This window comes from Scomber japonicus, chromosome 15 (assembly GCF_027409825.1).
Source record: "Scomber japonicus isolate fScoJap1 chromosome 15, fScoJap1.pri, whole genome shotgun sequence".
Classification (NCBI taxonomy): domain Eukaryota; kingdom Metazoa; phylum Chordata; class Actinopteri; order Scombriformes; family Scombridae; genus Scomber; species Scomber japonicus.
This window is the reverse complement of record NC_070592.1, coordinates 19,329,655-19,356,728: the sequence shown is the minus strand read 5'-3', so window position 1 is coordinate 19,356,728 and position 27,074 is coordinate 19,329,655. Positions and strand designations below refer to the sequence as shown.

The 27,074-nt window shown below is 40.2% G+C and overlaps 1 protein-coding gene across 1 annotated transcript in view; it reads right to left on the bottom strand.

Moving 5' to 3' along the window:
- ppp1r9a (protein phosphatase 1, regulatory subunit 9A) overlaps positions 1-25,463 on the bottom strand; it is a 45,429-nt gene extending 19,966 nt beyond the window's left edge. Inside the window, exons 1-5 of the mRNA XM_053334581.1 lie at positions 25,308-25,463; positions 22,349-23,884; positions 10,106-10,238; positions 9,277-9,397; positions 4,311-4,415 (exon numbers count right to left, since the gene is read on the bottom strand). Coding sequence (XP_053190556.1) covers positions 4,311-4,415; positions 9,277-9,397; positions 10,106-10,238; positions 22,349-23,737 — 1,748 coding nt within the window. The 5' untranslated portion in view covers positions 23,738-23,884; positions 25,308-25,463. The remainder of the gene's footprint in view (positions 1-4,310; positions 4,416-9,276; positions 9,398-10,105; positions 10,239-22,348; positions 23,885-25,307) is intronic.
- Between the last annotated feature and the right edge of the window lie 1,611 nt (positions 25,464-27,074).

Here is a 27,074-nt window from a genome sequence, read left to right as displayed (position 1 = left end):
TGAAAAAAAGAATAAAATGGGGAGAGAGAGCACAAGATGACATTTGGAAAACTGAAAATTATGCAATCACTCCTTTGAAACTGAAGTTAATAATATGCTTTCCTGCAAGCTGTGCGTGTGTTGGAGGAAGTCTACATTCAAGGGCGCATATTTCCCATTATCATTAATCTGAAAGCAGAATGATGTATTCCTCCCTGCATGCTTCTGCCCAAACCTCATAACATTATTATAAATAATGATACTGCTATCCAAAAGAAAATTCATAACATAATCTTTAGTTTATTCTCCTCTCTAACTCTGCCAAAACCAAGTAGCGATGGATAACAATTTCTCTGACCTATTCCAGGAAATCTCCGACCCAGCAGGGACCGTATAACTGTGTGTGTGTGTGTGTGTGTGTGTGTGTGTGTGTGTGTGTGTATGTGATGTGTGTGTGTTTGTGCGTGTGTGAGCTTGTTCCTACAGTATGTGCTGTCTGTGTGCAGAGATAGACAGAAAGAGAGAGTGAGAGAGAAGCTTCGAGACAGGGTCTAATCAAATGAATTCAGTTCCCAAGAGCTCTTTCATATATTTCTAAAGGCGATGTAGAAAAGGCCTTATGCTCCAGAAGAGAGGCGTACTTGATCTACATGTGAAGGAACAACTGAAGGGTAGGACAGAGAGAGAGAGAGAGAAAAAATGAGGATGCTAGCCAAGCTAAGTGCTGTAGTGGATGAAGCCTTTGGACAGCAGGGAGGTCTGAGGAGCAGCTGACCTGGAAACAGCCTCCTCACGCATGGGGAGTCTGTCTTGGTGCCTCCCTGCCTCCCACTGTTCTGGGGCTGCCACACACAGCGTTATGTCAATTCAATTGCTGAAACTTCACAATCAATCTCATTTACTCCTTTTAATACAGGCATAACTTGTGCTGAATATACAGTATGTACAGGAACTCAAAGGGATTCTACACTGATCAAGATCGTGATGTGTGAAACGTAAAGTTCAAGTACAGAAAGAAGAATGGAGAAGTGATGCAGGGAGAAGTGGTATAGGTCAGGACATGTGTCTTCTCCATTAGATAGTCATGGGTTGACAGACATTTGAGGATGTCAGTACAGGTTCAAACATAACAGATATAACTGGTCAACCATGGTGGAGATGTAGTATCTATTATGTTTTAAGGTCAAGCTGAGATTTCCTTGTGAACATTTGGTGTATTGTTATAGACTTACTGATAATCATGGTGTTATTTTATATTTTCTCACTATCATCATTTAACATATCTTATAACATATTCTTATTTGTTCTCAATTTCCATGAATCCCGTTAAAAGACCAAAAGTAATATGTGTTAGTCTATCTTGTGACAATCAGCTCTAAACCCATTCAATCTTACAGATGATGTATATCTTAAAAAAATAGATGGATTACAAATATATAATTCAATTCTTTAAAAAAAAAGCTAAATTGTTTCCTTAAACAGCTCTGCATTGTAGATTTTATTAAACGTTACTCAAACAGGAATAACCAAAACATTTGTTAGGGACTATTTTTAGCTGCAGATTAATACACATTTGGTGTTCTAGTGAGTGTTTACACAGGGACGATATGGTGACTAAAAATAAACCAGTACCCATTGCCATAATGGAGGAAAATATCACCCTGTGCAACAGTGTGGCTCATTTATGTGGTTTCAGTAGTTTTTTGAACAACAGTGGAGCTCTATGACACAAAGGTATATCAGGGTTACACATGCAACAATTGTTAATAGGATCAATTAATTGTTAGTTTTGGTCATTTTGACATGTAGAATGTAGAATATTGCAAACCATATAATTAAAAAAGAACTATCGATGGAAGATGGTGAAAATAATTAGATTTAATGCTTTGTTCTGTCAAAAGAAATATGTTGAGGTGTAAGGGGATTTTACAAAGACAGGTGCTGAAAATGCATGTCAGCTTGGCCCTTTCAGAGTTTAAGATTATTATGTTAATGCGACTCACACAATTAGTCTGAGTGCTTTTTGGCTGACTAAAGTGGATTATATAATTTTGGGTTAAAGTCTAAATTCAACAACTATCTTCTAGAGGTGAGACAAGCCATGATTTCTATGTTTTACATTATGTTACGAAATATTTTTTTTGTGTTTCCCCCTAGCTGATCTCTATGACAGCATCTTAAAAATATAGTTTCTTCACCCTGAGGGGGTTGTGGTCTGACTTCAAAACCTGGACAATTTGCTGCTGGAAGTCAGGGTTAAATATAGCTAAAATGGCAAATCTAGGACAGTTGGCCATAAAACCTCTAGTGATCAGACAGAGAGGGGGAAGGATTTACCGAGAAGTAGGAGGAGGTGGTGTACAGAGTGGATGACGTGATGGAGAAAAATTGAAAAGTGAGAGAGGAGAGAGGAAGAGAAGAGTGAAAATAGGTCTGGTGATTAAAAAAATAAAGATAAAAATAAAGAGCGACCACTGTCATCCCAAATTATTAAAACTGTAACACTATTGTAATTTCAAATATTAGATTCATATGTTTTAATTCAATTGAGTTATATTTTAAGAGTAATCATAGACTTTTAGACTACAAATCTATCTGCAGAGCTCATATTAATCTATTTTACTTGATAAATAGATGCACAGGTGATAGGTGGCACCTTTTCAAGGCTGCCTCACCTTTACAATCAGATCCTGGTATGTGGAAAACCTTCACTGTCAATATTAGTTCAGCAAACAGCATCTGTCCAATTGACAGTGTGTTCTGTTCCTGTTGGACATGTCTTTGTTCAGCCACCAGTTTTCATTAGACATTGTGCTGTCCATACACCCATCTATCTTTCCAAATCTGTATCCTACAGGGAACGTGGAGACTGAGGGTGAAAACCACACTGAGACCTTTGGTTTATTCAACAGCAATATAACAGCTGTCTTGTCACTGTGTAGTATGTATATAGAAGGATGGATGGATGGATGGATGAATGGAGAAAATTAAACAGAAGTAGGACAAAGGGAGAAAAAGGTATAAACAGGAGGTATGAAAACAGCACAAGAGATGTTGAGAGAGGAAGCAAGGGATAGTGATAGAGAGGAAGAGTAAAATCAGGGGTCTGAGGGAAAAGCGGTCGCACTAAGGCTGAGGATGGTGGCAAAACAGAGACAGAAAATACAACACTAAGCCATATAAAAAAGAAAGACAAGAAACAACTGAATGCTGAGATGGCAGGCCTACGGCGTCGCCAAGGACAGCTCTGGCTTCCCAAATCAAAGCCTTCCTGTCATGCTGAGTGTCAGTGTGTGTGTGAGTGTGTGTGTGTGTGCTGTCTGCCTTCCCACTGCTTGGTTCTGCTCTGAGTGTACCCCTGCCAGAAACTGCTCCACTGTCAAACACACAAGACTTTTGTCAGATATTATGCTTCCACTTCTTCACCTATCTCAGAAGTACTAATGAAGTTAAAGAGTCTGCCAAGGAAAATCTTGCTCACAGTGTGCTGCAGCTCAGCACGGCTGCTTTATGAAGCAACTTCTGCACCATGACAACAAGACTAAAAGCATTCAGAATTACAGCACAAAGTGGTAGTCAAAGTGAAGATTGTTCTCTGTCTTTTCCCACTGAAACCTCACTTATTGCTGAAAGTAAAAGGATGTCATTTAGAGGCATATGTTTGTTAGTAATTATGTTGGGAACTGACAGGAGTCTGCATTTTAGGATTGATAGCTGCTTGACAGACTTAAGTTTCTATAATCTTATGGTAATCCACATATCCTCAATAGTGGGTGAAAATATACAAGTGAACAAAACTCCCCATGCAGTCATTATTTTCAATCAGGTGCTGGTCAGTCGCAGGTGCATATTAGGTGAAGATTAAAAATATCCACCACACATTCAAATAACTTTGCTGGGACTTTATTGGGAGCTATCAACGTGTGTGTTTCGCCTGTAGCTTCTTCAGGTTCGCTCAGCCAAATTACATGAGTACTCACAGGTGTGACAAATATATATGGGTCACATAACTAATTAAATAACTAACTAATTAAATGACTAATAAAATGTCCAAGTGTTGTGTGTGTGTGTGTATGTGTGTGTGTGTGTGTGTGTGTGTGCCATGAAAAGAAATTCCTCCAGCACTGAATCTAAAATTATATTTAATATTAAAGTCTCATAATTTTAACTGTCCAATTTAATTCCCCTTGTTGCAATTACTTTCTTAAATTAATTCTCATTAGTTTTAAAGTAATGTGTGTGTCACTATGTTGCTCTCAAAGTAGAATTCTTTAGGTGCTTTAAGAAAAACAAATCATTTGCTTTAAGTAGCGTTTGTGTGCATGTCTTACCGGACTACTCCTGATGTGTTCCTGAGGACGGAGGCGGCAAAACTCTGCGTGACGCCCACCAGGCTGGTCCCATCCACCTCCACGATCTGGTCATTCACCTTAATCCTGACAAACACACACACACACACACACACACACACAAAAGCATCATTTAACACTTGGGTAATGATCTTCAGAGTATAAATATCTCTGATTTATTGAGTTTTACTTATACACAATATGTGTGCAAATGTTAACTGAAAGTAGAACGCACTGTTCCTCTTGAAAATGGAAGTGCAAGAGACAAATGATTACCCTACCATGCATATTCACAACATTTTCAAATTGCAACAGTGGCAGACTTTCCACTGCGATAGCTCCAGACTATTACTGAAACAAGAGACAGAAGAGATGAGGATCAAAACAAACTAGGAGGGTTAACAAGGACACGGAGGACAGCCGGGCTTTCACTCCAGGCCACAACACAGCGGGCATTTCTGCCCCGCTCTGGACATGAGGGGAGGTCGGATAAGTTCTTGTCCTGAGATGAGACTCCTGTGATTCACGACTAATGAAAGGAGAACTTGTGAATACATCACTTAAAAAAGATGTCCTTACTAAATATTCAATTTATTTCTGCTTGAAAATCGGTATAAAAGCAGACCTAGAGGGATTCTGAATTGGCTGTTTGACAAATGAAGAAAACAAAAATATCTCTCATTAAGTTTTCAAGAAAACAGCACATAGTTTTAATACTTCACTGCATGAAGTCATGAAAGCACATCACATAGATCACAGGTTTGGCTTCAACCTTGCCAAGGCAATGTCTCCTGGAGTAAATAATGTGGCACAAAGCACAAGATGAGTGAATCTTCTATCAAACTTTTCAATATCTGTGAACAAAGACCATTTTAATCTTGTCAAATAAGCACATTCCACTGCATAAAGCTGACAATGATTGATAGGATACTGACTAATTCTACTAGGATAAATAGATGAGCATTATTCATTTAACCTTCACTATCATACAATAGCCTCCATTTATCCTGAACCTTTAAATTATCAGTCATTAGTCAGAAGAGGAACAAATTCTCTTTCACATTCAACACATTCAAAGGAGTTTAATGCTTTGTATTTGATAAAAAATGGAAATCTGAACAGCATCTTGACAATGATGATGAAGTCTTGGCTTCATTTTTCTTAATGTGCCGGATGATAGTACAACTGAGGGCCTATTTTAACCTATTTTTTTGAAAAGAAAAGAAGAGGAAAATAAAGGTTGGGATGAAATTTCAATCAATTTCAAGGGTGTAAAAAAGATCCTTGGGCATCCAGTGAGTTAAAATTATACTTTATCATTCCTACAATACAACTAGCATTTTAATACAAAAACTACAATTTGCATTTGAATTTCTGAACAGATTTTCCACAGAATTTAACAATGTTTTTTTAATGGCTGCAGTTTCCCATTCAGCCACACTGAGTCTGTCAGTGCAGCAGCTGCAGAGTAAGATTTAATCTACCTGTGACACCATGTATGTATGGATGTATAGAAACGCACTGGCCTGACAGTTAGAAAGAAAGCATGCTGGTTGTCTGTCAGTCGGCAGCTCAGACACTTTTCTGACCTTCACAATATCTAACGTTGTAATCTGGCTTTGTGTGGTCGAGGCTGGCAAGCATACAGCTTCCGAACAGAGGGAAGAATGAAGGAAAAACACAACGTGACAACAAAGGAAGATGACAGTTAATGCAAATAAACCAAAACTGACAACACAAGGATGCACAGACAACCTCAAGTAATCTACCCCCACACACACACCTTGGGTCATCAGCACCAGACATAACAGTGAGACGCAGCAAAGCTCATTTATCTGTCTGCTTGCCTGCCTGTGTGTGTGTGTGTGTGTGTGCCCCTGTGTTTGTGTGTGTGTGTATCAGACCATTAAGTCTGACTCAGCAAGAGAGAGAGAGAGAGAGAGAGAGAGAGAGAGAGAGAGAGAGAGAGAGAGAGAGAGAGAGAGAGAGAGAGAGCCCAAAAGATGGAGAGGTAATGACGGAAGGAAATTACTTTCTGGCTGGTGACGCCTCCCCTCTATATATGTATGTGTGTCTGTGTGTGTGTGTGTGTGTGTGTGTGTGCGTGTGACTTAGCACTTAGCACTTAGAGGACAAATTAATTTGCACAAGTTTTCCAGTATTTATAGCTATCAAGACAGTCTTTAGTCTTCAGTTTACTGCTCATATTGTGTTCAAGGCTTATGGAGAATCACAGTGACTCAGGCAGAGCTGCAGAATAGCAGACAAGGGTGATTCTCTATCCACCATCTATTAGAAATATTGATCATGTGAACTCTGCATAAAGCTGACCTACACTATCAAAAGCTGTAACATTTTTACAGGATGTCAAGAATACATTTTACATTTGTCCTCCATCTGCTGCTTTTTTTTTTTTTTTTAAAAGGTCAGCAGCAAATGGGATTGGAGTTTTACTGACTGAAACGCTGATAAGTGTTTTCACAGTAAGTGCACAAATTACTCTCTCTACCTCTAATGCAAGTTAAGATACGGTTGATGAGCTGGTGAATGATGATTTTTTTTACTTCATTGAAAAGTGCAGATACAGATAATAAACATGAAGAGATAGCAGTGACATGCATTAGATGTCCTGAGTTTGTTTTTTATAAAAAATGTTTCAGATACAAACCATAAACCAATAGTCTGTCCATATGCTTCATATACAGTACATGACTCATTCTTATGTACATACTATTATCTACTTATATGAAGGCATTTACTAGTATTTGCTCTGTTAGGATGCTAATTGCATTTTGTTACAGTGGTACCTACTGCGTCTAAATTTAATCTTATATAATCTACTCTAAAAGATAAACAATCTCAATTTAATGAAATAAGGCTTACAGTACAATATTAGTCCAATGTGATTACTGGATTACTACTTTAAAATCAAGTGAAACTGGATTTCAAAACAATAAAGACATACATAGTTTATTAAGATCAACACAGGTCTTGTCTACTGAGTCATGTATGTAACTAGGCTACACTCCTCTGGATACATTGTGGACTGCTGAGAACCACTAATAATGAATTAATCAGATTGAAATAAAAAAAGACCCTAACCCACAGACTCAGAGATCCATTTACTTGAGCTCCAGCATAGCTTTCCTCTGATCTTTTCCACTTTCCATACTTGCTTCTTCCACTCAGTGAGGCAAATTAGACTTTTCAGAGTCAGAGCAACTGTCATCTTAGGAAAGGATCAACATTTCACACTTTTTTAACAAGCTGTTTGTTTCTTTCCCCTCGTTCACTATTCCTCTCTTCCAGCTCTCTAGCTCGCTGCATTTTAACTGATCTCTACACATGCTCCTGAAAATGGCAGCCCATATGGGCTTCAATTAGTCATATGTATTGTAGCTGTGTATCACCATATCAGAACGTGTGAAAACATTTTACATGATTACATTCCAAAATGTTTGAATGTGTGAAAAAATATCTGAACAAATACATTAAATTTTTTGTATTCATAAGGAGATCTGTAACTGTGCATGACATTCTTTGAACAAATTAAAAAAGATTTGCACCAATCATTTCCAGTGTGTGTGTGTGTGTGTGTGTGTGTGTGTGTGTGAGACCGCATAACAAAGCTTCGCATAAAGGTTTGTAGTTACAAAAAAGGTTGGAAAACAATTTAATCTATTTGTTCAGATTTTTTGTGGTGAGTCTGTGTCTGTTGGGAAAAAGGAGGTTCTGTTTGCTGATGGCTTCAGAGACTGAGGCGCTGATTAATAGATTGTGTACACAGGGTGAGTTTTTGCTTATTAAGTCTTAAATTACCACCACTGATGTACACACTCTTTACATTGTATTTTCACTTTATTTTATCTTGTGTTTAATAATGTTATCAAGTGGGTTTTATTTCCCATCTCATATTACATGAATGGTTTTTACACGATTTTATGTTCTTTTATGTGTTGTTCAAGCATGTCATTTCTTTAGTTGTAAAGCATTTTGAGCTGGATTTCTTGTATGGAAGGTGCTATATGTTTCATACATTCACATATGGTGAAACACAGCTACAATACATAAGACCCTAATTTAAGCCCATACCAAGGCTGCCACAAAAAAAAACTTAATCCCAGAAGAAAACACACCTATCACAAACAACCCCAGTGCATTAGGTTCCCAGTGTGCATGTAGAGCTGACAATATTTACTGCTCTCTTACTGGATTGAGTGGAGCTGCCTATCGGTTTTTAATCTGTTTAGGTGGAACTTGAACCACACAGACACACTAATAGGTAGAAGCTGGTTTAGAGGCAGAAAACCACAGCTCGCACGCTGGGAGGCTGTCTTCTCCTCATCTACCCCTGGCGGAGTGCTTACTCAGCACTGTTCAGGCTCTAACAATGCACAAAGACACACAAAAAAAACAAAGCAACACACAGACACATCACCCAGGGACACAGATAGTGTAAATGTGGAAAACAGTCCTCGTCTGCACACAGATTCTAGCAAACTGACACAAAAACAAGAGACAATACCATCTAATGCAATGCTTCTGTCACACAACACATATAAAGTATTTTCATTCATACGCACACACAAACACACACCTTCACACCAAAAGTCCTGCGTGAGACTTCATGTCCCAGGCTGTGCCTTTCCCAGCGAATCTAATCCAAACCCCTGCTGCTAAATCTGACAGGGACAGAGTGTGACTGTAGTTGTGTGTGTGTGTGTGTGTGTGTGTGTGTGTGTGTGTGTGTGTGTGTGTGTGTGTAAAAGAGAGAACAAGCGAGAGTGTGGTGGAGATGGAAGCAAAATAGCTAATTTGTTGTGTGCCTTTTTGTACAAGAAGTGCACAATTCCTGCACACACTGACTTTTCATCTGCTTGTTTGCTTTGATGTGACTCCAGAGTAACTCATTTATACGTGTAATATTCAACACTACAGAAACTCTCACCTGCCGTCTCTCTCAGCAGCTCCGCCCTCGATGACGGTCTTGACAAAGATGCCCAGTTTCTCCAGGCCTGCATCAGCACCAACACCCATGCCTATTATACTGATCCCCAGGCCATCTTCATCTGGAAACATACAGAACACACAACAACATGCGTGAGTATGTATGTGCATACAATGATGTTCTGCATTTAGGATCCAATCAATACATCAGCACCAAACCAAAAATGGCTTCCAGAAATGTAAAGTCAGATGGAGTGATGGGCATCTGGAAAAACTGATGAATGAATATGTTAACAAAAATAGACAGAAAAATTATTGATTTATTAATGGGGAAAAAGGGGAAGCAGCATTTACTAAACTCACGCTGGACTTCACATGAATAGGAAATGTGCAGGATGGGAAATTCCCTTTCAGTGTAGCATTTGTCCCTTTCCATCCTACATTAATTATTCACAAGTTGTTAGGGTTACATAACAGGGAATGGATGGCGAAATCCTACAAAATAAAGTCATTCTATTTTGGGTCATTGGCCATATTAGGCTTGTGAGCAGCAAAATCTCAAGAGGCAAAGACAAGTCAGGAGGTAGCTCATGCTAGGGAAGTGCACTTGGATGTCTTTTAGAGCTAAATAAGCAGATGATGTTTTTATAGCATGCCATTAAAATGTAACAAATAAAGTACCTAGATGGTCACCTCACATATCTCATGTTAATCAAAGAAATTTCACACCTTAATAATAAAAAATGTGACATCCTATATGTGGGCGAATCTGTCCACTGGGTAACCAACAGGATCCACCTCCTACTTAATGATTTTTTCATACTTCCCACCTTTCTCCAGCTCCACAGGGAACAGCTCCAGTTTCTCCACCCTCTTCTCCAGCTCGTACTCTGCGGAGGAGGCTACAGGATCCACCTCCTCATTACGACGGTCATAGTCCTCATTGGAATAGGTGTTGAACACCTGAAAAGGAAGCACAAGGAGTTAGTGGTAGTTGGGCACACACGTTCAAATAAAGGAGGTAAGAAAAGCTAAACCACCACATTGGCATGATTTGATATGTTTATGGAAGTGTGAGAGTTATTATACAGTTCTAAATGGGTTAAATCAAAGAACAGGTTTTTGTTTTCACATAAAAAGTTGGGTATAGTAACAATTACAGCTCCTGCAAATAAGACACCTTTACTCTTTTGATGATTACAGTGAGTGCTCTGCAGGTGAGGAAGTACTGCTGCTACTTTACAAGTTTCTGAATATAGATGGAAGTAAAAAAAGGGCTTTTATCTTCCCAACCATGCAAAAGACAAGTCTTCTTTTAAGCATTATCTACACAACAGTGCTGACAACTTCAGAGTAAACAAAGCTCCTTATAGCAAAGCCACAACCACGACCATAAATCAGCCCATTCACCAATAACAAACTGTAAGTCAGGGAAGCATTAGGTAAAGATGTGGGCTAGTGATGCTTTTCTCTTCCTGTGAGAGGCTGCACCTCACAGGAACCACTGCAAGAGTCAGCTGTCACTTCACATCTCATCCCAAGCCATGCATTCTCTTTCTCACTGCATTGAGGAGGAAGAGGAAGAGGAAGAGGAGGAGGAGGAGGAGGAGGAGGAGAGAGGGAGAGAAGCTGACTCCAACGTCTGTAGTGCGGCACTCTGAAGAACTCTGACTGTTAGTGCTAAAAAAATCGGTACAGTGGTAAGCATAATGTTTACGAGGATACGTAGGCACGCTTACATGTCTTTCAGTCAGAAACGCCCACAATGACTGCAGCTACTGTTATTAAAATCTGAAAAGAAGTGCCACATCAGTTTATCATCCTATCCATGACAATTTGTGATCACAAGAATTTCAGCTACCAGCTACAGCAGATGAGGGGAATGAACCATCACACACACACACACACGTCACTGGGGATACATATCATACAACATCTCATTCCTAAAGTTTTCCATCTGCTCTGCTGTAGTGTCATCGAGCAAGACAGTCACTGCCTAACAGCCTCTTTGAAAGGGCTGGAAGAGGAAATATATTCTTCAGTGGGGATCAATAAGGTGTTGTGTCACAAAGCATGTATTGACTAAAGCCTAAAGCTAGATTTACGTTAGTCACTTAGTGTGTGTGCAGAAATGGGGCGAGATCTCAGCTATGTAAGGTCATGACACGTACCATAAGCAACGCCTGCTTCATGAATCAATAATTAAGCACTGTTGGGACTGTGAAGGACAATGATAATGAGGGTAAACAAGTTCAGTTCACATAAAAAATGTTTAAAGTTTTTTTCACTCTGTACTAATGTAGCTGATGTGGCATGAGTTTGAGTAATACCACAACACATGGTGATAATGATGCAAGGAACAGGAAATAATTTTAAAATGGTGGTGTGTTTAACTGTTAGGGTTGTACACACAGCTTGGGCATATTGATGTAGCGTGACGCTGCTAGGGTTGGCTTTTATTCTTTCCTGTGTGTGAGCCTGCGTGAGCTCTATCCATGACCTCCCTGTCATCAATCATTTAGTGTGATCAACAGCCCTGCATTATTAACGCTAACACGCACACAGACACACACACACACATGCACTGATACCCACACACCCCTCTCAAACACACATTGCTGACAAATGCTAACACCAGCATTTGCACTGTCCTGGATGTCCTGGACCCGATGTTACCGTTGGCAGCCAGTACAGTACTCTAATGGGCTCTCTCAGTCACTGTACGCTATCTACAAATACAATTAACCTGTGGCTAGTCACTTGAGAGAAAGAGGGAGAGAGAGAGAGTAGGTCATAAGGAGAGAGATGAGGACAGATGAGGGTGGATCTCTAAGAGAAAGTGCAGTGATGGACACAGATAAGAGAGGGGCAGGAGGACTCTAAAAAAAAAAGGGAGACGAATGAAGGGAAAAAGCAACGGATGGACAAGAACGACAGTGATGGACGGAGAGACTGACAAGATGAATGAAACAGAGTGCACGAGGGAAATAAGAAATAGGTAGGCAGGAAGGGAGTGAAAACAAAGAGAGAGGACGACATCAAACAGAAATCATTTACCCACCAGATGAAGAAACTTGACTGTTATATGACCCTGCAAGAAACTGCAAGATCTTTGGGTTGTTTGAACACCATCGAGTATCCCAGTGAGGAAAATCCATGTTCAGTCAGTTTGGGAAATATAAAGGCTCACAAAGAAAGACCACAGCTCAAAAAGCTAAAAAAAAAAAAAGATTAAAAAGGGATCAAAAAGGTAGAATAGCTTCTGAAATGTAAAGTTTAATCAGTGCAGCCTGATAACTAATTCAACAGAAGTCTTCTCATCCTGCTTCAGGTTTGCATTGAATTGAACAAAATGTTCACATTTCTCTTCTAAGATAAGTTGTGTAATACTGTATCTTCTTGTTCTCAGACAATAATTGGATTCTGCTCAGCCAAAAAAAGCACATTATGACCTGAAGTAAAAGGAGAGATAAGAAAAAAAGCAGATAGAAAGAGAGAATGTGATCATGTTTAACCTTGGCAGACTGGTAGGATATTGCTGCCTGCTGCTTGTATTACTGCAGGGAGTTAAAAAAACGGCAAGACTACAGGACCAGACATGAAGCTGGAAACCACGACTGATAAATGCCGCCACTGTTCACCCATGTATAATGGCCATATTCAACATATACAGCATTTACATTTACATATGTTGAATTTAATTAACTGTAATTAACACGTGTATAATTTTTAAGTGCAGGTTTCTCTGACAAAAGGTTATTATTGGCCTTTTTTAGGATGCACAATTTCAGTGAAGTTGGTTAAGTGTATTTTATTTGACATGGGAATCACAATAGTAATGCAATGATGCACATGCAGCAGATGCACTATGTTTACTGTTTGTAGTGAAACACTAATTTATGACACCTGTCCACGGGAGGCTTTAAAAAAGTTACAATGTAAAGGAAAAATAAGAGAGGAAACATAAGGATTCATACACGACAAGTACATACATACAAGTACAGGTGTTGTTTCTCTTTTAGGCATGTTCTGCATTTCACCTGCACCTTGAAATACAACAGTTAAATTTAGTTAAGGCCAATGAGGGAGCATGATCATGTAACTTTGGAAACTGAACATTTTCTGTCTTTTCAAAATGTGACAATGATGTTTGTTTTTGTATCCATGATTTTTATTGCTTAGCCATATAGTGATAAGATTGGTTTTATAGTTGATTGTGAGGCCTGTAACCAGGTAGTGATGCAGTATGATAGGTGTGAGAACATCATGGCATGCATGTCGATTATTCACTTGTTTATCAAATTTTAGAGCTTGGCAGTGCTGACACAGCCTAACATTGTCTGTCCATTGACAGTCTCAAGAGATAAAATAAAACTTGACAGCTCCATCAAATGTAATATGATGCATATCAATATATTGACCTATATAATCCGATAAAATGATCCCTGGAAACAGCAGTGTCAGAGCATCACAACTTTAGTGTGAAATCTATATCCTCATCACATCAAGATGACGGGTACCTACACATTTTCCTCTTTCATGCAAACAGTTGGTGTGTGCCGAAGCAGATCATTACACTCAACTGTAATTCCATTTTTATCGAAAGAGGAAGCACACAAGGACAACTACTATAAATGGAATCAGACTGGAGTATAATGGCCAGTCTTCCCATGTGACGCCCCTCTGGAATTGAATGGAAATAGTCTTTTGGAGGATTAAACAATACACAAGCATTTACATGTAAATATATTCCTTTCCACTGCCTGCACATTCTTTCAAGCTGAACACTTTGGATGAAAAGTGCTTCTCCTGACAAAAGTCATATTTTTTACTATTAATATAAAACAGGCTTATTTTTAGATGGCTGACCACATATATTTAAAATAACAGAGTGGAATTTTAAATAGTTTCATAGATTCTGGTATTGAAGTTGTATGCGAACATCTTTCTGTTAATACAAAAAAAAAACTTAATGTAAAACTTTTATTCATGGTTTATGCATTCACATGCTTATTGGAGTTGGGGAGTTTTTCGACTTCAGTGTGTTCACGAAGATGTGCTGTATTTTGTCCCAGACTTGTTATCAGGATTTATAGTAATTAATAACTTTTCTAACTAATCTAGGTCACTACTCTAGGTTTCAATCTAATACTATCTTATAAATTACATGTGAGCGAAAGTTTGTTTGTTCGTCTGCCATGTTTTTACGAAAGTGATGTCAACTTTTGGCAAGTTGTGCTGCAAAATATTTACTTTCTAAATTGTTCTAGCTTGGCAATAAATTAACTAATTTTTCAGATTATTTTGCCACTACATAAATGCTACATTTCACAACCATAGCATTATAGCATTATTGTATAACGGCTAGTTTAAATTGGGGGCAACATGCACCCTTCTCTTATCTAATCTTACAGTAACTCTTTCATAATCATACCTATCATACATCCACTAACAAACTCATGTACTCACATACAATACACATGCAGTCTCTGAGATCTGATAATGACTGCCTCTCCTCTCTCTCACTTTGTCATCCCTCCGTGTATCAACCGATATCTTTCCTTTTCCTCTGCTGATACTCATCCCTCCTCCACATGACACACTGATAGATGCCCTTGATACCACACACACACACACACACACACACACACACACACACACACACACACACACACACACACACACACACACAGGCTTGGCAGTCTTGTTATCTGATCTCTAGGTCTCACAGGAGGAGAGAGACATTTTGGTTTGACTCTTCTGAAATGCAGGTTTTCTGACATCTGTGGAGGCTGCTGCAGCTGCTATGACACTGCAGATACAGCCACTGACTTCGATAAAGCCGAGAAGCACCTCTTCCCTGTCCCCGTGTTTGTATATGGGTGTTTGAGTGTTTATGCGGAAAATGCATATCAGGTATTTCAGCGATAACAATAAAGAAAGAATGCATGTAGGCTTTGTGTGTTTGAATATGCAGCTGTGTACATGTCTGTACATGTATTCATATATGCTAAGCTGGCATGCTGAAGATACTTTTCAAATACTGCCTTCAAACACAGGATGAAAACCCAACAACCACATCATGACTGTCAGTCAGTCTCTCTGGATGTCTGTTGGGCTAGCTAGGTTGCTCCCCTCTGGGACGGAAGAGCTGGGAATAACCGAGGGCTTGCTAAGTCACAGGGGAAGAGAAGTAACGGGAGCGCAACAGTACATGGGGGTAAGGTTGGATGAGAAATGGTAAAAAAAAGGAGAGAATATTTAAAGGGGGAGAAGTAGAGGGAGAAGGGAGTAGTTCAAAGAAGGCATCGAAACTTTGGACAAGAGCTAGGAAGAGATGCAAAAAGCTTTCAGATGATGAGAAAATGGAGGAGTAGTAAATGAAAAGGAAGAATTGAGTTTACAGAAGATGGGAGGCGATATCCACTGAGCGAGAGAAAGAGAATGACTCATATGATTCATGGTTTACAGCAGCAGCAGACAGTGAGGCTATTGAGGAGTGAAACAGCAAAAAACGAAATAAAGAAAAAAAATGAAAAAAATGAAAAAAAACTTAGGTGCAGGCAAGGCTAGGGGTAATTTGCACAAGGGATGTTTGAGTTCCTTTCTCAGATGTCACGGCATGGTGCCCATGCCCGGCCAACCGCCTCTGATGGTATTAAACTGGGCCTTTGGTGTGTCCGTGCCATTGCCATCACTCACCCAGGAGAAATGTTCTTACAGCTGTGGCACGAGCCCAGCAAACCCTGCAGTGGATTAACTACAGCCTGACACACACACACACACACACACACACACACACACACACACACACACACACACACACACACACACACACACACACACACACACAGAATCTGCTCTGCTGCGACAGCTCAGCACATTTGCATTCCATTAGGTCTACCTATGGCCATACACCTAGACTCACACACACAAGCACGTACACACACCATGCTGGAGAGCTGACAGGTGCTGAGGAAAGTGTCTGAGCGCTGAGGGGATGAGACAGTTGCTGATGATGGAAATGAATTAATGTCTTGCAAGAACAGACTGAGACTGACAGATATAAAGAGGTGGAGATGGGAAGAAGAAGGAGTGAGAAAAGGAGAGAAACAAACAGAGACAGACAGTATTTGGTTTATTATAAACATATGTAAGGACGTACAGTCAGTTTGAGGAAAAAGTACCCGTCATCTTTGAATACATTACCCCCATGTGAGGAAGTGACACTGGCATTTGATTTGTCGTTGAAAGCCACAATCTCATAAGTCAGCGGTTCTTTTTTTAACTTCAGATTCAGCTTCTGCATACAGAGTAGACACGTACTGTTCATAAAAGATAACATCTTGAAAAGAGAAACGCAGCCAAAGTACTCTCTTCTAATGTAATTACGATTTGATTTATCTCCCAGTCTAACTGAGCAAACCAGGTTTTTTTGGCTGCTGTCTCTGAATCCTGCTTGTTTCACTCTTGAGAAACGCATCTCCGTCCACTCACACACACACACACACACACACACACACTCCCAGCAACCAAACTGAGTGGTGAGCCAACTACTGGACAGAGAGAGGGAGAGTGAGAGAGAGAGAGAGAGAGAGAGAGAGAGAGAGAGAGAGAGAGAGAGAGAGAGAGAGAGAGAGAGAGAGAGAGAGAGAGAGAGAGAGAGAGAGAGAGAGAGAGAGAGAGAGAGGTCAGATTAAAACAGGGGCGAGGGGGAATAGTAAACAACTGCGACTGAATGACCGCAGACAATGCCGTGCTTTGTGTCATGTCTTGGTCATATACAGTGAGTGGGAGGCTGGGATCAGAAGTAGCACAACAACAACATGTTGCTTGTTACAGTACATGCCCTCTATCTAATTCATTAGGCTGCAGCAATGACTTGGCACAGTTTGGGTTCACACTCAGTTTTAATATTCTACACTGCGTAATAACCACCCTGTGTGATCTGGACTACTATGTTTGTGCACATGGACAAAAATCAGTCCACAGTTAGACATTTGGGTATCTTATTAAGTTTAATTTCAGACAGTTCATCTTAGTGTTGTTCCTGGTTCACTATAAACAGGAACAGTGCAACAGTCTGGGCCTTTCTCTGCACGTATTGAGAACATTGCGTAACTGAGAGATTGCGCTCTGTGCAGTTCTTTTTACAGCTATAAAAGTTGGTAACACACTGATGATATCATTAAGGGACCAGATTGGGTAGGTTGGGGTTGGGTGATGGTTCATGATAAAATCCACTGTGGCAACTGACCAGCCTCAGAACCCACAAGGCACGTCTCGCCTTTCCTGGATCATTAAATATGCATCCCCCAGGGAGGATCGGGTGGCACAGAAACAAGCAAACAAAAACACCGCTACATTAATAATAGAGTGACTAAGCATGCACAAATACGCACACATCAAACCCCAGAGTTTGGAGTAGTTGTAGACGTCAGAGATAAGAGAGGAAGGAAAAATCCATTCATGGCTTGACTACAACATAAAACATAATATCTTATGAATGTTTGAGCTGTTTATGAACATTTACATCAACGTTTTAACTGCAAATACCCACAGTACATAATAATATATAAAGCTGCACAAATCCTGCATGCTTGATAATTTGTAAGAAGTCTAGCGGTTAGTCGAGATTTTCGATTTAGCCGCATGAAAAGAAGCTTAACCAAAATACTGTCAAATACCGACTGTCGTTCTGACTGAGCTCAGTCGCTGTTTTCACTGTTCAAACCAAAATGTCAGCTGTTACATACAGTAGCTGCTATCACAAAGTGTTGGAGCTCTCTCCTAAAAAAAAAAATCCTGCTCTGTCCCATAGATTATAATAATTAGCAAGTTGACAGCCAGCTTCACTCAGCTCACAGATGGAAAACATGAGAATTCGGTGGAGAAGAACTGGGTGTGCAAGATCTCCCCACTTGAAAGATATTAAGAAAGTCATGTAATGCAAATAATATAGTAGCTGTACTCTGTATCTGTCATTGGGATTGCAAAACTCATTTTCATCTAAAAAAAGACATCAACAATACACTATGCTGAAGGAGGCTAAGCAATGCTGTTGCAGAGCTACATACTATTTACAAATGACATTGCTTAAGTCCATGTCAGCATTGGGTCCAAAATTTGAGCTATGTTGTTACACATATATCATCAGCCAGAAAGACAGACTGCCCTAAAGTAGAGTAATCCTTTCCATCAGAAAACACGGTCAGAGAGCAAAGTTCCTGGCTGAAGGCCATCTCATTTCAGCTTGGGAAACACAAGACTATACGAGGGGACGCTCCAGATAAAGATGCTGTTAGAGTCATGCAGATTTTTACTGCTGCTGCATGTATAAAACAACATGGTTGGATTTAAACTGTAGTGAAGATATGCCAGAAGTTACTTCTTGACAAAAATCTGGGAGCCTCGGTTTGTCATGTTGTGTATTAAGGACAGTCGAATGAACTCCCAAATCATCAAGAGAAATAACTGTCTCTTAATTCCTGGCACATCTGTGGAATGGCAATGAAAGGGTGTTGGTTGGCATTTTTCTCTGGTTTTAAGCATCAGCGACTTTGTCTTTATGTTCTTTCATGCTCCAGTAAAGTACGAGATGAGTCTCTAAATTGGATTGATGTACTGCAGCCTGAGATGCAAGCCTACATACAGCAAAAGTACACAGAGAAAATGTGTGTAGTTTGTTTTTTGCAAACAAATGTCTGTAGTGGAATCTAATCTGCCAGCATGAACATGTCTGTCTGTGCCAAATGACTCAGTGACCTCATATCCCCCTGTGCATACCACACGCAGGAAACTTCATCTCCAAATTCAAAATATTCATCAAGAAATAATTACACCACAGAGACATTTATAAACCACTGAAAAATAATGAGCAGGGCCATCGTTTATATGCTGTGGAACAAAAGACATTCATACAAATCTTCAGAGTGTTGCAGCTACAAAATAATTGTCACAAAGAGGAAGAGTGACACACATCTATCATATTGATTATGGCTCCCAGCTCAGATCCATGCTACTCAGCATTCCACTAACGGTGCAGCAGCAGAATCTAATGGACAAAACGCCAGTCTCTTTGATCCAGTAACTGACAGCATGCATAGCGGAGGGGCTGATTACAGAGCCACTTCAGCAGCCATTTAACCGGTGCTCCACTCATCACGTCCGCTTAATTCCATTAAGATATCACATTGTCTGGACTGATGAAAACGCTGTTGCTCTACATGCACACAAAGTATAATTAAAAAAAGACAATATAAATGCCTTCCGTGAGAGAGAGAGAGGAAAACTAGAGGAGACTGACACAGCAGAATGCGAGCAGTGGTAGAAGACCACTTCTGTCAAACTCCTGGGGTGGGGCTAAACAAGGACAGAAAAATGCAATGCGTAGCGAAAAGTTAGTAACAAGTGTGAGATAGCTATAAACTTCTGGATCTGTGTGCAAAGACATATCAGCTGCAAGGAACGTAATACTTTGAAAAGATTGAACCTACTTCAATGCCACTACATCAGTCTACTGTATGTGCCTCAGATTGAACTACCAACTTGGAGGCACTGGTGTCAAGGATAAAAACCAGTTGCTTGAATGAACATGAGATCTGATTCTTTTCTGTAGGTCAGCGCCTCCGGGAATGCAGGCTGCCTTCGCCTCTGCTAGCCCACAGCAGTCACTTCTCACTGGGTCACAATCTTTCAGTTGAGTGTAAGGATGCAGAAATAATCTTTAATAAAAATAAATGAAAATGTTGTGTTACTAACTAGATTTCAAAATTTCAAAATCAGTGAAATCAAATTCTGCTTCTTTGAGCAGAAAAAAATACTATCCAATGTTCATCTGGCGTCTATCATTCTCAAACAGAAGTACTCAATGTTCATGTTTACAAAATGCTGCCAAAAACTGATTTTGTCATCTTTTCCCAGTGGTTGCCATGATGATTTGTAAATCAATTATGGTTTCAAATCTAGGATGTTGAAATGATTTATCTTCTTAACAGAGCAGGACTAAGAAATATTACACTAAGTGGAGGAAAGTATAAGATTAAAAGATTGTGTGTGTGTTTTTTTTTTCCAAGGTCTTCTCTGAAGTCTCCTCCCACAAGGGTCAAGCTGGACTCGTGCAGGGCAGAGGGCTGAGAAAATAGCTTTGTCTCTCTCACTATATAGACGAACAAAAGACAGAACCCTGTTTGTTCCTCATGTGCAGAGAGGAGGTGGGCGTATATTGGAGAAGTGGGAGGGGTGCATGTCTAATTGTGCGTGCGTCTGTGTGAGGAGGAGGGGTGGGGGGGGGGCAGTGCCTCTCTTGAATATTCCATATGATGAACGAGCGTCAGTCCTTTTCATACAAACCAGGAGCCTTGAAAGGACAGACAACAGAGGAGCATATTCACCGTCTGTTTGACCTAAATGGGGTAACGAGCTTTGTAGTGCTCGAATTTGCTCAATAGTGACAATAAAATGTGCAGAATTTGTATCAAGCCCATTTTTCAAATGGTCAAAAATAGGTTTTGTAGTATCTTCAATGCAGCATGAACAATAATATGTTGAATGTTATTTGTGTGTTTAAGCCAGATAATGTAAGAATTTAACATGAATCTAACTTCTGTTCAAGTGTGTTTTCAGGCACGTGTGTTGAGTCCTGAGAGGGAGGAGTGAAAGGACACATTATTTCAGAGACAGTACGGGATAATTAGTGAGCCAACATCACGTTTTCACCTCAGAATAACTGGGCTAATTGTCCTGGTTCGTAACAGCATGTTAATAGGATTGATCCTCAACCTGTGGTATGTTTATGTCAATCACCACCCTTCATGTATTTAATCTACACAACAAACAAACACATTACTTATATGTCACCACACACAAATTTGGAGAATAAAAACAGAGTTCACGGACAAATTAAATAAAAAGGATCAAAATGAATGAGGTGACCTAAAGCATGTTGTTTACTACTACAAATTCTAAGCTTAGATTCCAAATACTTGAGGATAAAGACTGAAAAATATTTCTCATAATCTTCCAAATCCATTTTCCCAATCCACAAACAACACTAGCCTCATTGTGTCCAACACAGTACTGAAAACAGTATTGAAATACTTCAAAGCAGATGATGTAACAAATACTGGGAAAAGATAAATCTATAGAACAACAACAACCAAAAAATGTAACAGGCCTGTTAGCAGGGATATGAAACTATGAAATTGGCATCATTGCGTTTTCACTGTAAACAAAGACCTTGTTGTTTCATAAGTACAAATCTTATTGTGGTGAGCTGTAACTATAGCATTTCTCCCTCCCCTGTAAAAGCGCTGTGCATGTGCTTCTTCCGCCATAAGTTTACTGATATATCACTGAGCATAGCAGACACAACAAGGTTACACATAAGACACCACACTAGGTCCTACTATAAGCTATGTACAGTCTATTTGATATGTAGACTCTGTCACTGTTATATACAAAACATCCTCATCAAATAGTCAGATAAATGGCTTTCTTGATTTAAAAGACAGGGATGAAGCTGCTTGAGAAAAACAAACACAGCATCTAGTGTGAAAACTGTGTGGGTGCAGCACCAGCATGACTAACACATGCACAGATGTTCTGCTTATGAACATGTCGATTTCCCTACAGGGCTAGGCTTTGACCCTCAAACTCTGCATCATAGAATAGCTACAACCCCTGCAATCAGAGAGCCATAGCTATAAGAAATGATAATTTGCCATGTTATCTACCATGTACTAGAATATTGTAAAGGAGGAAAATATGAATATATGAGAGCTCAGTATAAAAGGTTTTATATGTATATGGATTACTAGTCAGATCATTTTATCATTATCATATTATATGACCTCATAAAAATGTAAGTGAAAACCTGAGCTAACAACAATGACTAGTTCAACAGTAACTATAAATATGAGGCCATAAAAAGAAGGCACTGAATATAATATAAGCTCTCTGTTGTTTTAACCTACTTTTGATAAGAGCCGCACAAGGGCTTTTATGTTGGATTGTGTTCCATGTGTTTACACAATTTAGGCTTCCACAACAGTTCTGTACCGCACCCAACTTACTATAATTGGAGCAGTGCTGAAGCAAATCTTCCTCTTTGTAGGGATGTCATCCTTGTTTTCTTCTGGCAGACCAGGAATCTCTGTCAGATCAGAGCCTGGGTCATAGACAATATCTTCGTCGTCTCCGTAGAGGTCATCCTCAGGATCTGTGCAGCTTTCTCCCCAACCTTGGTAACAGGCGTCCCCATCTGCGTTAAAAATCACTCGCTCATTCCCAGTGTATTCCTCATCCGCTTCATCCACCTGGTCCTTGGGAGATGCAGAGGCTTTGTCTTCTCTTGTAGCATCCCGGTCCTCCTGGCTCTCCCCAGGTGGTGTAGTCGGGGTGGGCAGAGAATCAGGGGTGGCGTCCTCGAAAGCTTTGTTGGTAACCACTGTATCATCTGAAGGTTTTGAAGCTTTGGACACCATTAGATCCTCAATATATTGTTTTGTGTCTGTGGTTTTCTCCTCTTCTTCACAGGATCCATTGACCTGGCTTCCATTAATGGTGGCACCAGAGAGACGCCGTCTGTCTGCGCCTGTAGTTTCACCAGGTTTGTCTTGAGCTTCCTCCTCTTTTGGAGCTGGTTTCAACTCTTCAGTCTCTGCCCCAGGACTGGGGCTCAGGAGGTCCTCAGAGGATGAGGATGTGGGCAACTTTCCCCCTATCCTGCTCCGGTAGGTTCCCTGAACTGGAGATTGTCGTGAATCATCCTCACTGACATCACCTCCCTGGCGATTGAATCCATCTGGTGAGTACAGGGCCCGTCTGCTGACTCCTCTGTAGAGCGCACCCTGGCTGTGGTGGTCGGCATTCTCAAAAACAGCACTGAGTTGACTAACAGTTGGCGATGACGCCTCTGTTCTGGAGCAAAGTGAGTCCAACGAGTCCGTGCTGCCTCGATTGGACCTTGCACCTCGCCAATCATCCAAGTGCTCATGGGAACCCCTTTTATCACGTCCGCAGGGAAAGACTGGTGATTGGGACTGGTCACGTAACTGTTGTTCAAACAGCTTCCTGGTTTCAGAGAACTTTGCTCCAGCACCTCCAACCCTTTCAGCCGATGAGGAATGCTGGAGTCTTATCACTGTTCCGTCAGCCTTGTTGATGAAGTTGGTGGGCTTGACTAGCTTCTGTGGTGAGGATTCTTCTCGACCCCTGGTCTTAGCTGTTGTAGTTTCTGTGCCCATCTGCATGAACATGTCCTTGATGCGGCTGACATGGCCGCCATACTGGCGACCCCTTGGTTGTTTCACCCGTTCGATGTCTTTGGGCCTTGAGTCTCCATCAATACGAGGCTGGTCAAAGGCCTTCTTGAGTGCCTGAAACTCAGCCCGATAGGCATTACGGTGGGGGGAGGCACTCCGGAGGCTGGTCCTCTCCCCCGAGGCCTCCGTCTTCAGCATGATGATGTCTTTGGATTCAGAGGGGATGTCAGCATTGCAGTGACCTCATTAGAACGTGGGAGTAAGGAGTCTCGTTTGACCTACTGCAGCGCTGTCTAATCTGATCCAGCTGATGTAGTTATATAGTTCCTTTCGGCCCGTTCACACCTGCAGAGACAGAGACATTTAGTAACGTGGCATGAAAAAGTGAGTTCAAGATAGGTGACTAAACATTCACACAATAACACAATTACAGAAAATTAAGCACAATACAAAAACTGAAAGTGGTGTTTTCTAATCAAAAGTCTGGTTAAAGAGCTTAAAGAGAGCTCATTTCCCCCTTGCATCAATGACACAGTGGCCACATGAATTGCAGATGCTGATGTGTCACATAAAAGCTCTTAATACAAGGCAACTAGTTACAAAAGCATATTGGACTCTCAAAGCACTCTGATTATCTTGTCTATTCAGCATTGCTTGGCTATTTACATTCTAAAATCAATACTTTGCAGAGACATCAGTATATAAAAATGTAAGCATTCTATGTTTAAACTAGTGCAATACTCTATGAAATACGGTGCTATCTTCTTTGTTTCTTTCTCTCAATCTCTTCCCCTTCCTCTATTTTCTATAGTAAGCAGTGACCCTTGTACACTGCCACATCCCGTGGCTCTCTAAACCAATACTGACATTATGGTTGCTCCTACTAAATGCCAGCTGTCCGACAAAGCAATACATGCCCGACAAAACCTGACTTCACAGAGAAAAATTTTGTTGAATGCACCAAAAGATGTCTTGATACCACCCACAGATAAAATATAAAACATTTCATAAACCCAAAGAGTTGCCGTTTAAATACTGAGATTATGCCTTTACCCATCCATTAGTGCATAAAAACAGGGATAGAGCAGGGTGCAGGGTTAGCATACTAGTTAAATATTCCATACTCACAGCCATTAATGTTTAATCCTGTTTGGCAATGCACAAATAGGGTGGTGAAATATGACACAAATAAGACTGAGATAAAAAAACAGCAACAACATTCATCTGGGACACAGAGGATCCATTCATCTAAGTTGTGCTGAAACCCACAGCCTTTATGGTGTGGATGCAGCAGCAACAGCAGCAGTGGCTGAAACCTGAATGTCCTGATTCAATAACCATCACCATGCTGGACTCTTGCCGGTCCATGATAACACACCTATATGAAATCTTAGTGCAATATGTAGACCTATCTGAGGAACAGCCCGTGCTTCTATGGAGGACGATACCGCACAGAGGCAGATAAAGTTAGAGGTGAAAGATGAAAGATGAAATTGAGGCTTTAATATTGTGTCAGTGGGATCAGACAAACAGGCAGTGCCGCACATCAGCCACACCGCACACAACATGACAGCTCAGGTTTCCCCCTCCTTCTGACACTGTTAAACATGTATTTCTTTACATCTTTCCTCCTGTACAGACCTCTGCTAAAATAGAATTATGAAACGCGGAACATATATGATTCAAAAAACCAAGATCAAGTTCACTGTTAACCACAAACCACAGCGATGTTGCTTCAATGTTACAAAAACAAAAGAGTCAGACTTACATTCATGGCTTCGGCTTCGCTTGACGCGCGATATAAATGAACTGTAATCCAGAGGGGTAAACTCGTGGAAAATACTGATGCTCTCGTTGCAAAACCTCTCGAAAATAACATTTCTATCCCACGCTTGTAAATAGTCCGGGACGGAATCGCCGCTACAGAAACGTTTGGACACACTGGAGCCGCTACAACGCCATTGCAGGCAGTGCGTGATGCTGCCAGACGCACAATAGGGGTGTCGGTGCAATTTGGCAGCTCATCTCACCGAGAGCTGCACTGTGGCTGCATTTGCAAGGTGACAGCGTCCGGTATACTTCTGCAGTATAGTAAAGTAAGCATACTTAACTGTAATGATAGCCGGCGATTTGCAAATGTAAAGCCTCATGTGACAGGTGTTAAAACCTGAACTGCAGTAATGGTTTGGTCCGATAATCTGCGCTGCGCGGAGGGGGTTTCTTTCAAAGAGCTGCAGTCTGGCATAAATACCAGCACACAGCAACTGTAACTTCACTGGCTGCTCATTGTTAATCAATGGGGTTTGGGTGGGGTAGAAGGGGTCAAGGGCCACGCAGGTTATGTGATGAGTGTTCAAATTAAGGCTGCCCAAAGTGCGATTAGGGGGTCCACCAGGGGGCCTTGGGGAGTTTAGAGGGGGGTATAGCTCAAAATTAAGCAAAGTTTGATTTCACTGTTGGTGCACAAGTAAGGGCTACAATTTAATATTATTTTCAATATTCTTTATTTTTAAGAAAATATCTATCTTATCTTTTGTTTTGTCCAACCAACAGTCCAGAATCTTAAAATATTCAATTAATTGTTTGAAAAACATAACATTTTCACAGAGCTGGACCAGAGATTTTTAGCAATTGCCCTTTAAAAATAATGACTAAACGATTAATCGAGTATCAAGATAGCTGCCGATTAACTTTCTGGTGATTGACTAAACAACTAATGTTTGAAGTTTTGCATAAATTAATCGAAAGAAAGAATATTGATAAATCATGCAAATGTTACTCCCTCAGGATGGAAAATGTATTAGATGTATAAATCAAATGCAATTCAATTAAATGCCCTACATAAATATATTAAAGTTGGCTACTGAACACAAACAAAATGACTAAATGCATATTTTAAAGGATGCAGAGGTTTATAAAGTTTGCAGTCTGTTTCCCCAATTACTCAACTAGCATTAATATTTCAACAGTCTTAGAAGAGAGTAAAAATTATAGCTAGCTGGGTCACAAAGCAGTCAACAGACACCACCAAAAGCACAGGACTGAATTCATGTGATGAAGCACTAGAAAGGAAGCTTTGTTAACGTCCCAATATGTGATTAATTTAACCAACAGCACTGAGTTATATAACTGATTTCGATGTGTTATAATACACAGCACTGTTGCTTATGTACCTGTTTTGAGAGCAGAAATGATTATAGTGTAAAGAAATCTGAAAAGGAGAAACGTGAAGCCTAAATATGTAACAAAATGTAATATAATTTATCGGATTAATAAATGGACTACATTGAAAAAAACATTGAAAGGCATTTTTTGTCACCTCAAATAAACTCCAATATAAATCTAACTTATAAATATGTGCAATCATAACATTTGCCAAAACATGCCATTTACATCACTATTATGCAACCAGTTCAGTTCAAGCTGAATTCACTTGAAGCAAAGTACAGTAGGCTAGTGTTTTCTTATAATTGTTACTTATTCCCTCTACACAGTTTTAGTACCCAACTGCAGTCGCACTGCTGCAGGCGTCTTG